At 45.8% G+C, this 16,826-nt stretch overlaps 1 protein-coding gene across 4 annotated transcripts in view; it reads left to right on the top strand.

Annotated features, from left to right (window-relative positions):
- Window positions 1–16,826, top strand: part of SBNO1 (strawberry notch homolog 1) — a 1,077,952-nt gene that overhangs the window by 456,489 nt on the left and 604,637 nt on the right. For all 4 annotated transcript variants that reach the window (XM_069214997.1, XM_069214996.1, XM_069214993.1 and 1 more), the window contains one exon: window positions 10,771–10,953. In XM_069214997.1, the coding sequence (XP_069071098.1) occupies window positions 10,771–10,953 (183 nt within the window). The remainder of the gene's footprint in view (window positions 1–10,770; window positions 10,954–16,826) is intronic.

The raw sequence follows: 16,826 nt of genomic DNA, 5'->3' as shown, positions 1-16,826 counted from the left end.
TGGGCAGAATGATGTGTCTTGGGATAGCCAGATGCCACACTCCACAAGCAGTGGTCAGTAGGTGGGAGGGAATATGGTAGCCCAGTGGGCACCAATCTCGTCCTACCCGGAGGGTATTTTCCAAGCATAAGAGGGATACCCCTGGCCCTCCGATCTCGACCGACTTGATAGAAAAAACGAAGGAAGAATACCATGCCTCACTGAGGGACCAACAAAGAGAGGCTGCACCGGCTAGGACTGCACCTGCTCCAACTTGCGACTAGCGACGCAAGGGACTGTCTGCAGTGTGCTGTTCAATGCGAAGCTGTCTCCGGAGACCAGTCAAGCCAAAAGACTCCAAAGGCCAGCTGACTGGCCTCCTGTTCGCAGCATAGGGACACAACACCTGAAGAAGCCTGCTGGGGCAGGTTGGTAGTCCAAAGTCTTCAAGCTTTCAAAGGGTTATTGGGACTCTCAGAATGCAAATTATGGACTTGGGAAGGATTGGTCTGTGACTGCGACAGCAGGTGATAAGTAGTCCATTGGCGACTGGCCTTTGGCCATCCCGGAGATGGCAAAATGGAACGTCGGTCCTGCAACCAAGACCCCCTCATCTTCGCGGACCAAGGAGTCATTGTAGGAAAGTCCTCTGTTGACAACGTCTACTCCACAGCATCCTTAGAGCATCTTCACCGTCCTTTACTCCTTGCATCAGGAGCACTCCATAGAAATCCATTGGAATGTGGATAAAGTATTGAACTGTTGAAGGACTGCGTCTTCTGTGAAGGAACTGTTTTTGAGGACCTTGCTGATCCCCCTAACTTGCTCCCTGTCTGAGTTGGTTGCCCCAATTACTTCTAACCAGCAGCGTTGACACTTACCTAAGTTTTCCTTGAAAATACGTCTAAGTGTCCACTTCATTGTTTTTGCCAAGGCTTGTTTGCAGTTGAGTGAAATTACACAGATTTATTATTTCTTGTAAAATCTAAATTTGCAGATCCCTCCAGTGGATCTTTTCCGTTTTGGTGTGTAAAATGTCGTAAAAACACAACAATTTTTTTTGTAAATTGGTGTTAATTTTTCTTGAATATCGTGTTGATTTCTTCTGCATTTGTTTTGGTGCTGTTTAAATGCTTAACACTTATTCCTCTATGTAGGAAGCACATTTAGAAAAATAGTCAAAATTCTAAATCAGTTTTTTAAAGGCAGTTTGGGAATTTAATAGTGTGATTGTGTATTGGCTGAGTAGTCCAGCAAATGCAAAGTCTTAGATCCCACCGCTGCCACCAATGTAGAAAGCTGGCTCTGTATATAATATATCAAAATTAGATATAGTATGCACAGAGTCCAGGGATTCCCCAGAGGCTTGAAAGGCAATAATAGATAATACTAATGCTCTTATTTGTGGTAGTGTGGTCAAGCAGTTAGCCTTACCAGATGGTAGTGTTAAGCATTTGTTGTGCATACACAAGCAATAGAAGAAACACACTCAGTGACTTAACTCCAGACCAATAGGATTTTATATAGAAAAATGTTTTCTTAATTTATTTCTAGAACCACAAGATTCAATTTACAGTTAAGTACATAAATTGAAGGGTACTTTGCATAGGTATAATCAATACTTTGAATAGAGTCAACAATGTACACAGTTTTCTTTAAAATTGCAAAAAGCTATTTTAAAATTGGACACTGTGCACATTTCAACGGTTCCTGGGGGAAGAAAATAAAGTACAGTTTTTGAGGTAAGTAATGAACTTACAAATTTAGTCTCTGTGGCATAGCTACCACACTGTTGGGGGTTCAAGATAACCCCGAACACCCAGCAACACAGGGCCAGTTAGGTCCAGAGGTCAAACAGGAGCTGAAATAGCGTGGGCCCCTATGGAGACAGGGGGTTCTCTGTTTCCAGTCTGCCTGTAGGTAAGAACCTGTGTTGTTGGAGGGCAGACCAGTGGGTTTAGAGGAACACTGGGGGGGCCCCAAGTAGACACCAAACAAGCACCCTCAGCGGCACAGGTGTAGCAGGGTGCAAACAGGGCATCAGGTTCCCAAAAGAACTCTATGGGAGGACCCCGGGGGTCACTCAGACGCTGCAGGTAAGGCACAGGGGTGGTGGGGGCTCCTCGGGCAAGCCACTGACTGGATAGGGAGGAGGGCCGCCTCCTGGTCACTGCTGCCCTGGCGGTCAGTTCTCTTGCGTCTGAAGGCTGTGGGTGCAGTGCTTCTCCAGGCGTTGGATATCATCGTCCCAGGCAGTCGCGGTCAGGGGGGTCCTCTGGATTCCCTCTGCAGATGTTGTTGTGGAGGGGTAGAGAGGTAAGCCCAAGGTGAAGACAGTCAGAATCGCCTGTGGATCCTCTCTGGATAGTTGGGCCACCTGCACACAGGCCCTGGCCGTCGGATGCAGAGTGGTTAGGATTCACGCATTTGGAATAAGGCGGAAGTCCTTAGAAGCAGAGCCTTCTGTCCTTTTGTAGACAGTACCTCTGTCTTCGGGAGTTCTTGGTCCTTCTAGGTGCAGGGCAGTCCTCTGTATTCCTACAGAGGCTGCTGGTCCCGCTGGATGTGTTGCGGTTGGTTTGCAGGTTCTCTGAAGCCGGAGACAGGCCGGTAGGGCTGGTGCCAAAGCAGTTTTAGTCTCCTGTTCTTCTCTGCTGGGGTTTCAGCCTAGTAGTCCTTCTTGTTGTAGGTCACCTGGAATCTGATGGGTTGGGTTCAGGGAAGCCCTTAAATACTAACGTTATGGTGTTCTAGGGGTTAGAGGGCAGTAGCCAATGGCTACTGTCCCTGAGGGTGGCTACACCATCTGTGTCTGCTCCCTTTGGGGATGGGGAGCACATTCTTAATCCTCTTGGCTCTGATCCTCCAAACCAAGATGGAGGATTCTGCACTGGAGGGTCACTTCAGCTCTGGACACCAAAGGGGTGGTCATGACTGAGGTGGTCACTTCTCCCTGTTTTCCCTAACTTTCCAGCTGAAATGCCAAAAGTGGGGCTTTGCCGATCGGGCTGGGCATCCTCCACTAGCTGGAGTGCTCTGGGGCACTGCAAGTCGAGGCTTGAGCCCTTGAGATGTTACAGTTCCTGCTGGGGAGAGGTGTGAAGCACCTCCACCCAGGCCAGGCTTTGTTTCTGACCACAGAGTGCAGAAAGGCACTCACCCCATGTGGTCAGAAACTCATCTGGAAGTGGCAGGGTGGCACAGTCTGGCCAGTCCTACACTACCAGGTTGGCCAGCATACAGGGGACATCTCAAAGTTGGCCTCTGTGTGCATTTTGCAATAAATCCCACACTGGCATCAGTGTGGGTTTATTGTGCTGAGAAGTTTGGTGCCAAATCAGTGTAGCCATTATGGGGCTGTGGAGTTTGTAATGATAAACTCCCAGGCCATATTCTCAATATGGCAACCCTGCATTTCCTAAGTCTAAGAATTGACTTAGACGCTGTAGGGGCATATTGCTCATGCAGCTATGCCCTCACCTGTGGTATAGTGCACCCTGCCTTAGGGCTGTAAGGCTGGCTAGAGGGTTGACTTACCTATGCCACACGTAGTGATTTTGGGGGCAGGGTGCCATGTCGACTTTGCCTTTTTCTCCCCACTAGCACACACAAGCTGCAAGGCAGTGTGCATGGGCTGATTGAGGGGTCCCCCAGGGTGGCATAATACATGTTGCAGCCCTTGGGGACCTTCCCTGGCCACAGGTCCCTTGGTACCATGGGTACCTTTTACAAGGGACCTAACTGTATGGAACTGTGGATATCCCTGATATTTATCCAGTAAGATTAATTTCACCACTCCCTCTTGTTCTTTTAACAAAGAGGTTGAGTCCGCCCAGGTAGTATTATCTTACCTGGGTGGGCCTAGGTGGTCAAATGATGAAGCCGGACACTTATGTGTGTGAGACCACCTAGTCCGTAAAACTCTTCTCCCAACCCCCCCTCCTGTTTAACACAGCCACCCATTTAGAGACACTCTTCACACATTCCTCTCCTCCTATCACAAATCCCTACCTAGCCGGTACTAATAATTGAGGGAACACTGGTCGAATTCCACCCTCAACTTCAACTACGTCACACCTTCAGTGGTTGATGGATATATAGATTTCTTTTGGGAGTTTGTGTGGGATAGCATCACTCCCATGACTCTCTTTGTGTTTTCTATTTTATCAATTGAAGAGTTCCTCATAAATCTGAATTCTGATGGAGACTATCAAGCTCCTAACCTTGATCTGCTCACATATGCATCCCAGTAGGCAGAGAATACCACCTTGGCCAACAAAGTGATGTAGCCCATTCCCCTCTTGGGGTCTGACTTCTGTCCCCAGTCCGGGGAAAACTCTGTCCATAAGGACAGCAACCAACAAAGACCACTGTCAGTGTCAAGAACCAGGCCCCACGCCAACAACAAGTGGAGGCCCTTAACGGGGCCATTGGGTTAGGTTCTCCTCCTGCCTTGGGGCTGGCACTGCGGTCCTTAGGGGCTCCCGAGGTTTCCAGGGCTTCTGAGGCATCTCAGAGTGGGGGAAACTAGTCTCTCCACCGTCATGGTATGACTAGTCCTGGTGTCCCTCAGAGCATTGACTGGGACCCCGTTCACTCCCACCTGGTAGAAGTGACGACTCCCACCCTCAGGGATCACCAGCTCACCCTCTGAGTCTACCTCCTAACTGAGGGAGATTACTGCATGGTCTATGACCTGGCTCTGGGGACTACTTTCCCCTAATGGCACAGTGGTCTCCACTGTAGAGGTTCCACCTGTGGTTTCTTTGGGCAGACAGAGTCCCCCTGCGTGTGTCCTAGCTGTTAGCACTCAAAGCACCAGGGTTTGAAAATGGTTGCCCTAGGCCACTGCCCCCCAGAACCACCACCCTGTTTCTCAGATTCGTCATGGGAACCCTTTCCCCCCCTGTACTCTGGGACATGTCTGGGTCATCTTTAATCTCTACCTCACTCTGCTGGGGGGAGCCTGAACCACCCTTCTTGGGGTCACTCCCAAGTACCTTCTTGGACACCCTGGTGCTAGTCCAGAGGTCCACCTCCTCAGCAAGCTTTATGGGATCAGTCAGATTACTGTCAACTAGGTGCCAGCGCAACTCTGTAAAACAGGTACTGAGCAGATGCTCTCATGATTAAATTATATACCCCATCATAATCATTAACTTTGCTGCCCCGTACTCAGCCATTCAGTGCCTTACTGGAGTAATCAGTGGAGTCTATCCAGGATTGGTTGGGGAGCTCATTACTTTCCCTGAATCTTTGACGGTACTTCTCAGGAGTCAGTCCAAATTTGACAAAATGGCTTTCATGGAAGTGTACTTGTTCTGGTCCCCAACCTCTGTCAGAAGTGTGTCCCTCCCAAGTGTAGACATGTGCTTCCACAGATTCTGTTCCCCAGTGCTCTTCAGGAACCCCATGTGCAATTTCATAAGCAGAAAATCACTTGTCATTGTCATATTTTGCCACATAACTGAGCACCATGTCCATGTATGCTGCTGCCGTCCATGCTGGATTTTGGACTGCCTAGCCTTGAGGTCCAGCTTCTTTAGACTCAGTTTATGAGCGAGAAGTAATTTCTTTCCTAAGACTCTCAGCCTTCCTCTCATCTGCCTCCATTTTTGATCTTGCCAACTGTGGCCAGAATCCTCTCCTTCTCCTTCTCCTTCTGTGACTTAAGACACTGCTACCTGGTCTCGCAAGGGGTACAAATCCAGGAGTGTCATCCCCCATTGTTAACTCCTCAGGAGAGCCTATCTCTTTCCCCCAAACTCATAATGCTCTTGGGTGTGAGATTCTGCCCAGGCCCTCAGCGCCTTTTGGTTGTACTCTTTTGTGGAGACAAAACGGGTAGGCATCCCCTTGCAAAAGCCCTTCAGCTGGATAACTGAACCCCATTCCCCCCCCCCCCCTCGCTTAGCCGGATCAAACACCCCAGCTCCACTTGTGGACCCAGCCAGAGACGTGATGTATAGGATTTAAATGATGCAAAGCAGGGAAAATTGCGGAAAAATAAAACAAATCAAATTGACCTTTAACTGTGGGTGGGTAGAGTACACATAGCTTTTGTATGGCACTGCATAAACACAAATTCTCACTGCTGATCACCAGTGTTAGAAATGGGGTCTCTAGTTGGCAGAGGTATATATCCTTGTCCAAGTAGGGACCCCAATCCTAGTCAGGGTAAGTCACAACACAATCCAAATTATCCTGTGCCCACCGTCTGGTAGCTTGGCAAGTAACAGTCAGGCTTAACTTAAAAGGCAATGTGTGCAGTATTTGTACAATAAGTCATACAGTAACACCGTGAAAGCACCACAAAAGTGCACCACACTACTTTGGAAAAAAGATAATCTTTATCTAAACAAAATGAGGTGAAAATGTCAAAAATCCAATGTGTACAAGTCAAGATATGAATTTTATAAATCCCAATAAAGTGCTTAGAAATGCAATAGCTCCAACTGGGGCTATTGCAACGTCGTTGACTGCGGCATTCCCAATAGTCTGCCTCTGTCACCTGTCTGAGGTGCATGGACCCCCAGGCACAGTACCTTTGAAACCGAAGAAACAGATGTTGCATGGCGTCGTGGAGGCGATGCGTTGCTGCAGACGTTGCAGCATCAATACCTTACGGCGTTCGGAGAGGTGTTTGTTCCGTACTGCGAGGTGTCCGGTTTCAGAGGAACAGATGCGTCAACAGTGGTGAGGCATCGGTTTCTTGTGATCCGGCGGGGTCAATGAATCCCGTCGGTCAAGATGTGATGAGTCGACTTTGCAGAATTGCGATTACACTGCAGGATGTCAGTGGTGTCGCGGCAATGTCGGATTTACATTGGAGGCCGCTCTTGTTGCAGGCAGCGAGGACCACAGAGCTGGAGCAGGCAGTGGTGCAATGTCGGTGGTGGAGTCGCTGAAGTCTGTGAATTAGCTAGAAGCTAGTAGGTGAAGTCTTTGTTGGCGCTGGGACTTTAGAACAGGAGGCAAGCTCAATACAAGCCCTTGGAGAGCACTTGTGGGGAACACAGAGTCCTTCCAGCAAGCAGCAGGGCAGCAGTCCTTCTCAGCAAAGGAGTCCAGGTGAGTCCTTTGAGCCACCAGGCAGTCCCTCTGACAGAGTCCAGGTATAGATCTAGAAGTGTCTTATTTGGTGGGGTCAGAGACCCAGTATATTTACCCACAAATGCCTTTGAAGTGGGGGAAACTTTAGAGTGGTTTTGAAGTGCACAAGTTCTGCTTTCAGCGCAGACCTGTTCGCCAAGGGTCCCTGTGGAGGGTTATCAGTCCTCTGTGTGAGGGCAGGCCATGGGCCTTTGAAATATAAGAGATCCCCTCCACCCTTACTGCCCAGGGAGACCCACTCAGTATGCAGATGTGATTGAGTGTCCTGTGTTTATGGCTGTCTGGGTGGAATGCACAAGGGTAGCTGTCAAACAGCACAGACCAGACGTGGATTGAAGTCAAGCTGTAAGACACAGATGGCAGTAAGTGCAGAGAAATGGTCACTTTCTAAAATTGACACTTCTAAAATATTAATATTACATCTGTCTTCACCAGTAAGCAAGATTTTCTATTAGCATTCTGCTAAATACTAAACATGACGGGCTACTCCTTTCAGATTGGAATCTACCACTTAAAAGAATATAAGAGTATTTCTAATGGTGGCCAACGAGAGGAGCAGGCCTCACAGTAGTGGAAAACTAATTTGTGAGTTTTCCACTACTAGGGCATGTAAAGCATATAAGTGCATGTCCTGCCTTTCACTTACATAGCACCCTGCCCTATGGGTTACCTATGGTCTACTGTAAAGGTGACTTATTTGTAGAAAAAGGGGAGTTTAAGACTTGGCAATTAATTTTAAATGCCAGGTAAAAGTGGCAGGGAAACTGCCATGCAGGCCTTACAATGGGAAATCTGAGACATGGTTAAGGGGCTACCTATGTGGGTGGCACACTAAGGCCACTAATAGCACTTAATTTACAGGAGCATATGTAGTGCACTTTACTAGGGGCTTAAAAGTAAATTAAATATGCCATTTGGGTATGAACCAGTGTTGCCATGTTTTAGGGAGAGAGGACATGCACTTAACCACTGGTTAGCAGTGGTAGCGTCCAGAGTCCTAAAGCCAACAAAATGAGGTCAGAAAGAGGAGGAAAGCAAAAAGTTTGAGGTGACCCTTCAGAGAGGGCCATTTTCCAACAGAACCATAAATGCGCCTTTGAGGAACGATACCTTCCTGTATTGATAGTTTACCCCATGCCCAGCTACACCTGTGTCACTTGCAAGAGTGCCTCTCATCAGAGTGGTCCAGGCAGATGAAAGATATGGTGTTGGTAATGACCAGTGTCTGTACATTGCTCTCTGCAGTGGTGAAATGGCAGCATCCCATTGTGGGGCAGGCCTTTCTTAGACCCAGTTCCTCAAGTCACCATTACCACGGATATCTCCTAAGTGAGTTGGGGAGCCCACATTGATCACAAAGTACAGCATGTATGGATTCCAGCTCAGCAAAGCCACCACATCAATTACCTAGAGGTTCTGCGGTCTACCTCAACCGTAAAGCCTTTCTACATCTTGTTCAGGGCAAAGCCATCCTGGTCAGGATGGACAATGATTGCCATATAGTACCTACAGAAGCAGGGGGACTTTCACTCTCCCCCATTTCTCTGTTAGCTCAGACAATCTGTTGTTGGGCAATTCATCACCATATTCACTTAATAGCATAATACCTTCTGGGTGCAGACAACCATGAGGTGGATCTGTTGAGCAGGACACATCAACAGGTCCATGAGTGGGAACTCCACCTTCAGGTCCTGCACCAGTATTTCCAGTGCTAGAGCACTCCCAAATTAGACATTCGAAACGCCAGGGAACGTAAAACGGCCAGTCTTCACCTCCAGGTATGCACTCACTCGGTCCATGGACAATAAATCAAGAATGTGTTTCTCTATTTAACACAGTTTGTATATTGACATGTACTTCTCAATAAACATATACAAAAAAAAAAAGAATGACCTGGTTAGGGATATTTGCCTATTCTTTTCCTCCCCTATTGCTCCTTCCACAGTTGGTGTGGATGATGCAGCAAACATCTCAGACCCTCATTCTGGTGTCTCCCATCTGGACCATAAATCCCTGATATCCAGCCTTAATTGAAATGTTGAATAGCCCTCACATGAAGTTTCCCAACAAGCTGTACCTTCTCATCAGGAACCAAGGCCAAATCAAGAGCCCAGGTCCCAAGCAACTCAATCTAGTGATGTGGCACCTAAGGTCTTAGAATTTGGTTAGTTTGGCTTCCCACTGGAATGCCTGGACATCCTGCATAAGTTTTATATGCCTACCACATGGGCATGCAGTATTGCATAGTGGAAACTATTTGTTCGCTACTTCCTTGCCAATTAGATATCCCCTCTAAAACCAGTAGTTAAAGACCTCATCATCTACCTATTCCACCTCCAGAAGTCGGGTTTAGCTTTCAATTCGGTAGGAGTTTGTTTAGTTGCTATGGGAGCATACATGCAAAACAGAATGCAGGCTTCCCTTGTCTGCTCCCTATAGCTAAGGTGTACATCTAATGCCTTGAGAGTAATTTCTCTTAGGCTTTCACCTGAGCCAGTGTGGAACCTTAATAGTGTGCTTACCCGGCTCATAGGTCCCCCTTTTGAACACTTCTATTCTTGCTTGCTGCAGTACCTTTCCTGGAAGATAGCCTTCCACGTAGCGACAACCTTTGTGCTATATTAGTGAGCTACCTTACACTGCTGGAACCCTTTATGCACATTTATAAGGACAGGGTAGAACTCAGGACAAACCTGAAGTTCCTAACTAAATTGTTTTTTCCAGGCTTTCCCCCCAACCAGACTCTATAGCAACGAGAGCTCTGCATAACCTCCACATAAAGCGCAATCTCATATATTAAATTGACAGAACCAAATGTTTTCTCAAGGTATAACAACTGTTTGTGGCCTTCGCAAAACCCCACAAAGTGCATCCCATTATGGATATTGCTGGGTGGATAGTTAAGTGAATCCCAAACTTGCTATCATAAAGTGAATAGAACCCTTCCTGTTACATCTAGGGCTATATGCAAGAAAACCACATCCACAGACTTTTTAGGGATCATTCTCCTAGCCGATATATGCTAGTTGGCTACATGGTCAACCCACACACATTTACTAAACACTATTGTGTGGCTGTGCTGGCTAAACATAAAGCATCAAGCATTGGTTAGCCACATGGTCCTGAGGACCTTATTCCACACACATGCATCATTCAAGCACTATGTAAGGCTTATAGGAGGGTACTGCTTCAACAACAGGTGCTTCAAATGTAAAACAATACATAACGTGTAAGCATCTATATGTATTGTGTAGTGGTGTAGGTTTACCTGCACCCCTTCCTCACTAGACACGTTGCTATGATAAATCTTTAGTTTTTTTTAATTATCCTCTTTGTGTAGTGCACATGTTCATTATATAGTGTACACTCACCATCCCACATTACTGTCACCTGCTGTGCAAAAAACGTTAACAGCTGAGCTAAATGAAAATTGTCCTTCAGTAGGTATTCACAATTTTTTGTGTTTTAAAATAAAAGGTTGGCTTTTCTAGATGAAAGTAGTTTAATAATGTTTAGGCAAATCACACATGATCCGGACTATTCGTGTTTTATTTCTGTGGCTATTCCTGAGATCTAGAATTACAGTTAAACAAATTCTTCATTCTTGCTTTGGCTGATCTATATTTTGTTTTGTTCACTTTTTCTGTGCCTTTACTGGTATATTCTTCTTTTCTTTAGTGGGTTCTGGCCAGAGAGAAATTTCAACAAGCAGCTGATCTAATTGATGCTGAACAACGAATGAAAAAGTCAATGTGGGGTCAGTTTTGGTCTGCCCACCAAAGGTTTTTCAAGTATCTGTGCATAGCATCTAAAGTTAAAAGGGTGGTCCAGCTGGCGCGAGAAGAAATTAAAAATGGAAAAGTAAGACTGCAAACTTTATTCTTTACCAAAAAAAATGCATGGTCAATGTGTAAAGTGCAACTTACTGATGAAATTATGTTACAGTCTCCGAATCTTACGTAAAATTAACCATTTTTATTTGGAGAATTAAAATTTCAGAAATGGCTGAGTGGTATAAATTGTTTAGGCACCGTTCTTTAGGTTTTTCAACAACCTTTTATTGCTTGTGAAAACCGATTTTGGAAATCTGTGTTCCAAGGAGTTGTGCCTTCTTTAAAAACACAAATGCTAAATACTTTGTGATTCGCTTAATGCCTGCTCTGCCTGCCTGTGTTTCTATATAAATGCCCTGCATTAAAGTGTGTATTGTCCAAATGGAAAATAATATCTACAAGGCATTTAGCTTTTCTCTTTTATTGTATATTAAGAAGGACCACAGAGACAATATACTAGTATGTTTCATGTGTGCCTTGAAACTGTCACATTTCAGCAAACATTCTCTAAACACTTTAAGAAATTAAAAAGTCTGTGGAGGAAATACTTTAACGGCTGACAGTGATGTGAAGTGTGTTGCTGCCATGCCCAAAAAAGTGAATGTGTGAGGGGAAGTTTGTGACTTGTCTGCTGCAGTCCTTCAACCCCAATATAGTCTTTTTTTTCTTTCAGATCTGCTCTTGATCTCTGCATTCTTTTAGTTTCTTACTCTAGTCATTCTAACATTTGTTCAGCTTCTGTTGAGGAATTTGTCAAATTTGTTAAAGTAAGCAGTAGAAATGCAGTCTGAAAAATCTCACTTGATGAATAACTAAGAAATGCTAATTTGACTTTTTTTTTTTTTTTTTTTAATGAAAGTATGAACCAGGTATCTAACACTAGGTTTGGTTGGAAAATACTGTGGGGGCTGTAAAACGCTTTCAACAGTTCTTATCCTGTTAAGCATGTAAAGGTAAATAAAACATTAACTGGAGGCACTAGGCACTACAGCAACACTGCTCAGCACAAACTTTTTGTAATTTTTGGTGGTCTGTAAACTAGCGTAAGAGATTGTGCCTCACTCGTACTGTCTGGCTCTGTCTTTTCCTTTGTGTTGGAAACTGGCACTTGTTGCAGTTACCCCTCTACCTTTTACCTGATATTGATGCTGACTTGACTGAGTGTGTGCCGGGATCCTGCTAGCCAAGCTCCAGCACCAGTGTTCTTTCCCCAAAAATGTAGCATTGTTTCCACAATTGACACACCTCTGGCACACAAGTCCCTTGTAAAAGGTACCAGTGATACCAAGGGCTTTGTGACCAGGGAGAGTCACAAAGGGCTGCAGCACCTATTGTTCCACCCTAATGGACACCTCCCAAACACATGCACACTGCCATTGCAGATTGTGTGTGTTGGTGAGGAGAAAAAGGCAGTTGTCATGGTATCCCCCTCTGGGTGCCATGCCCACAAAACACTGCCTGTGGCATATTTAAGTCACCCCTCTAAGGCATGGTGCACTATACCACTGGTGAGGGCATAGCTGCATGAGCAATATGCCCCTAAAGTGTCTAAGCCCATTCTTAGACATTATAAGTGCAGTGTGGCCATATTAAGTATATGTTCTGGGAGTTTGTCATTAGGAACTCTAGAGTTCTATAATGGCTACACTGAATACTGGGAAGTTTGGTATCAAACTTCTCAGGACCATAAATCCCCCCCACTGATGCCAGTGTGGGATTTATTGAGAAATGCACACAGAGGGCATCTCAGATACCCCCTGTATTTTACCCAATCCTCTAGTGTAGGGCTGACTGGTCTGTGCCAGCCTGCCACTAGCAGACATGTTTTTGACCCCATGGGGTGAGGGCCTTCATGCTCTCAAGCCAGAAACAAAGCCTGCTCTGGGTGGAAGTGCTTAACACCTCCTTGCAGGAACTGTAAGACCCGGTGGAGAGCCTTAAAGGCTCAGGCCTTGTGTTACAGTGCCCCAGGGCACTCCAGCTAGTGGAGATGCCAGCCCCCCAGACAAAGCCCCCACTTTTGGTGGCCAGTTGGGTGGGAAACATACGGAAAACAAGGAGGAGTGACACCACTTCAGCTAGGACTACCCGTGAGGTGTCCAGAGCTGAAGTGACCCCCTCTCTTCAGAATCCTCCATTTTGGTTTGGAGGACAGGGACCAATAGGGATTGGAATGTGACCCCCCCCCCCCCCCCAAAGGGAGTGGACACAAGGAGGGTGTAGCCATCCTCCGGGACAGTAGCCATTGGCTACTGCTCTCTGATCCCTGTAACACCCCTAAATCCTGTATTTAAAGGCTTCCGTGAACCCACCTCACCATATTCCTGGCGACCTACAAGAAGAAAGACTGCTCAGCTGAAACCCCCAGCAGAGAAGAAGGAAGACAACAGCTGCTTTGGCCCCAGCCCTACCGGCCTGTCTTCTGCTCCAAAGAACCTGCAAAAGACCCACGACGCGCCCAGCGCGAACAGCGACCTCTGCCCAACTCCAGAGGACTGCCCTGCACCCAAAATGATCAAGAACTCCTGAGGACAGTAGCTCTGTCTGAGAGAAACTTACAACCAAGGACTCCCACCTCACCCTGCATGCGTGAGTCTTGACCCCTGTGCACCGGACACCCATCAAGAGAGGGTCCCCAGGCGATAGTGCCCACCCTGGGTTGACCTCTCCACGACAATACCTGCAGAGGGAATCCCGAGGGCCCTTAGACTGCGAAGCTCTGGACAGTGACCTCACCTGCAACCTCTGAGTGACCCTGGGGGTCACCTTATACACCAGCATTGAAAACCTGACGTCCTGTTTGCACCCTGCCGCCCCTGTGCCACTGAGTGTGTGTGTTTGGTGCCTACCTGTGTCCCCTTCAGTGCTCTTCTAATCCCCCCTGTTCTGCCCTCCGAGCTGCGGGTACTTGCCTGCAGACAGGCCTGATTCAGAGTACCCCCTGTCGCCATACGAGCCCACGTTAAAGTTGTTCAGCTTTGACCTCTGCACCCGACCAGCCCGTGTTGCTGGTGGTGGGTGTTTGGTGTTAGGAACCCCAACCAGTGGACTTCCTAAAACCTGGAGACTGAAACTAAGTGTTGTACTTAACTGCAAAACGACGTAACCTTTCTTCCCCCAGGAACTATTACTGAAAATTGCATATATGTCAAAAACTGTATTACTTAAACCGATTTCAAAGTACTGTGTGAAATACGAATCTATTGAAGTACTTACCTGCAACTTGAATCTTGTGGTTCTAAAAATAAACTAAGAAAATATATTTTTGATATATAAAAACCATTGGTCAGGAGTTAAGTCATTGATTGTGTGCTTCTTCTATTGTTTGTGTGTGTACAACAAATGCTTTTCACTACCCTCTGATAAGCCTAACTGCTTGACCACACTACCACAAAAGAGTGCATTAGTATTATCTACTTTAGCCTCTGTTAAGCCTCTGGGGAACCCCTGGACTCTGTGCACGCTATTTCTCACTTTGGTATAGGATATAAAGAGCCAGCGTCCTACACTTTGGATTTGTTTAACTATCTTTTTTTGTAAATACATGATCTCCTACATCGGACCCCAAAACATTTCTTAAACAGTGAGAAACAAATTGAGCAATAAAAATGCGATGCTTATGTTCAGGCAGCATTTTGTTTTATCTTTAAAGGAAATTAATGCAAATCATCTGAATACACAAAGCTGCATGACTGCTGCAACATTTTTATTTTTTAAGAAATAGAAGGAATGAAAGACCGCAGTTAGCGTCAAGACTATACTGCTGCTTTTAACGCGGCCGAGAACTATCACAATCCCTATATACATCATAGGATGTACCCTTTTATGCCTTCGTTCTTTTCTGTTACATACTTCCAAACTCAGGTTCCTCACATTTTGAATAGTTCCTCAGGAAGCAGACTGGATCTTGAAAATCTTAAGCAATACATCTGTGAACCAGCAATTGTCGCAGGCAGCTCAGCTTCACAATAGTTCCTCTCTGGAATTGACGAGTGCGGCCTATGTAGGTACAACCCATGCATGCTGAAAGTTTATTTCCTTTCACGTAAATGTCCGTGAAACCGGAGCTTACCCCTATTCTCTGTGAAACCGTTTTTCAAAGTTTTTTTTTTTTTTTTTTTTTTTTAAACAATTTTCAAACCAAATAATTTTTGGTCAGTGTGTTAGGGTAGTGCCCCCTCTAAACTCTGCAGGGTTTAAGCCTTGTGGTGAATGTTGCAAACAAATATCTGATTGATCCCCATTTTGTTTGTTTATGGTGTCTGGGGTCAGAACAGGACTCTGACCTGCAGCAACTCCACCTTAGTGCACCTGAAGACAACCTGGGAGCACAAAGCATAGCTCTTAATTGCCATTTGTGGGAACACCCCACTTCGGTCGAAATTATGTGTGAGTTCCTGGTTCCACTCCTGAATCTGTACCTGGAACAGTGCATTGTCGGGAGAGCCTTTCTACTGTTCCCTCAGTCTTTGCTTAAGTCCAAGAAGAATCAAAAGAAGTCCAAGCAGGACCTGGCCTTGTCCCACCACAATCAGTATCACAAAGAGGGTATGAGGATGCCATTGTACCTCCTGGACCTGCTCCCACAGTCATTCTGCGTAGTCTGCTCCTGCTACCCATTCCAGCCTGAGCTCCCTAGTGCAACTCCTGAACAAATGCAGGAGTTTCAGAATAGTATGTTAAGCTTTTTTGGCACATCACCAGCTTTCTCTGGCACACCTATGGGCACCAAGGAACCGAGACTGGTGTGATCTTGGCGCCAGCTGGCCCCTCTGGATTGACACACGAGCAGTCCTTCAGTCAATCTCACTCCTTATACATGATATTTTTGGGACAAGTTTGGGATAATGGCATTTATGATACTGGAGATATATTTGCTCAAGCATACCATAAAGACAATTGGTATGAGGATTTCCAAGATGCTAGTTGACAGGACAATTCTCCAGATACTGGCTTGCTCTTGCATTTTGGCCCAGCCACAGAGGCGAGTGCGTAATTTACCATTGTGATACTTAAAGCTGTGAAAATTGTGGATCTAGAGTTCCCCACCCAAGAAGTGAAGAACCTATTGACTAAGGTACTTCAAACAAGTTAGACTAATTTTGAGCCCTTCCTTTCCTTTAAGGAGCCTATCACTGACCTTGTCTATTCGGGGCTGCAGGTCAACCATCTAAGCCCAGTTCTTTTCAATCTCTGTGTAAGACCTTTAGCAGATATAGATGAATTTCATCAGCTTACATTGTTTTCTTATGCAGATGATCCCAAATTGTGGTAACCCTATCATCTAGTGATATCCGCAATACAGAAGCCCTTAACATATGGCTTGCAGAAGTCTCATTGTGGATGAATACCAACTCACTAAAACTTCATGGGGACAAAACGGAGGTTCCTGTGATGGGTACGAAACCCCCCACGTATGGGATCCTCATCTGTGGCCCTTCATGGGCATCACTCCCTCCCTAGTGCATGTGGTAAATAATCTGGGGGTATGGCGCAGTGACAAGCTGCTTTGAGCCACCAGATCAACAAACGTAGCTGCTACTTGTTTTGGCATCCTTAAATGGCTGAGGAAAATCCTAGTATTGCTCCTGTAGTTTTTCACCATCTGTGTTAAGAGGGTCTGTAGTCTTGTATCTTAGGTTGTTACTCTTCAGCTAAGCAGGATTTTCAAACCCTGAAAGTTCTCACTGCCTTTAGGAGGCACTTTAGATTGTGTTTGTGTAACCATACATCTCCTTTCTGGCACTCTTAATCCATTGTATCTTCTGTGCTGGAAGTGCATTTACTTAAAATGAAACCTGGTGTAGATGTCTGGGAGTAAAGTTTTTTTTTTTTTTTCTTCCCTTCAACAAAGTTAAAGCATTAATTCTAGTGAATATTTATAATCCCAGATTTCTCAAC

Source organism: Pleurodeles waltl, chromosome 11 (assembly GCF_031143425.1).
Source record: "Pleurodeles waltl isolate 20211129_DDA chromosome 11, aPleWal1.hap1.20221129, whole genome shotgun sequence".
Taxonomy (NCBI): domain Eukaryota; kingdom Metazoa; phylum Chordata; class Amphibia; order Caudata; family Salamandridae; genus Pleurodeles; species Pleurodeles waltl.
Note: the sequence above shows the minus strand (reverse complement) of the source record. Positions and strands in the feature narration are given on the sequence as shown.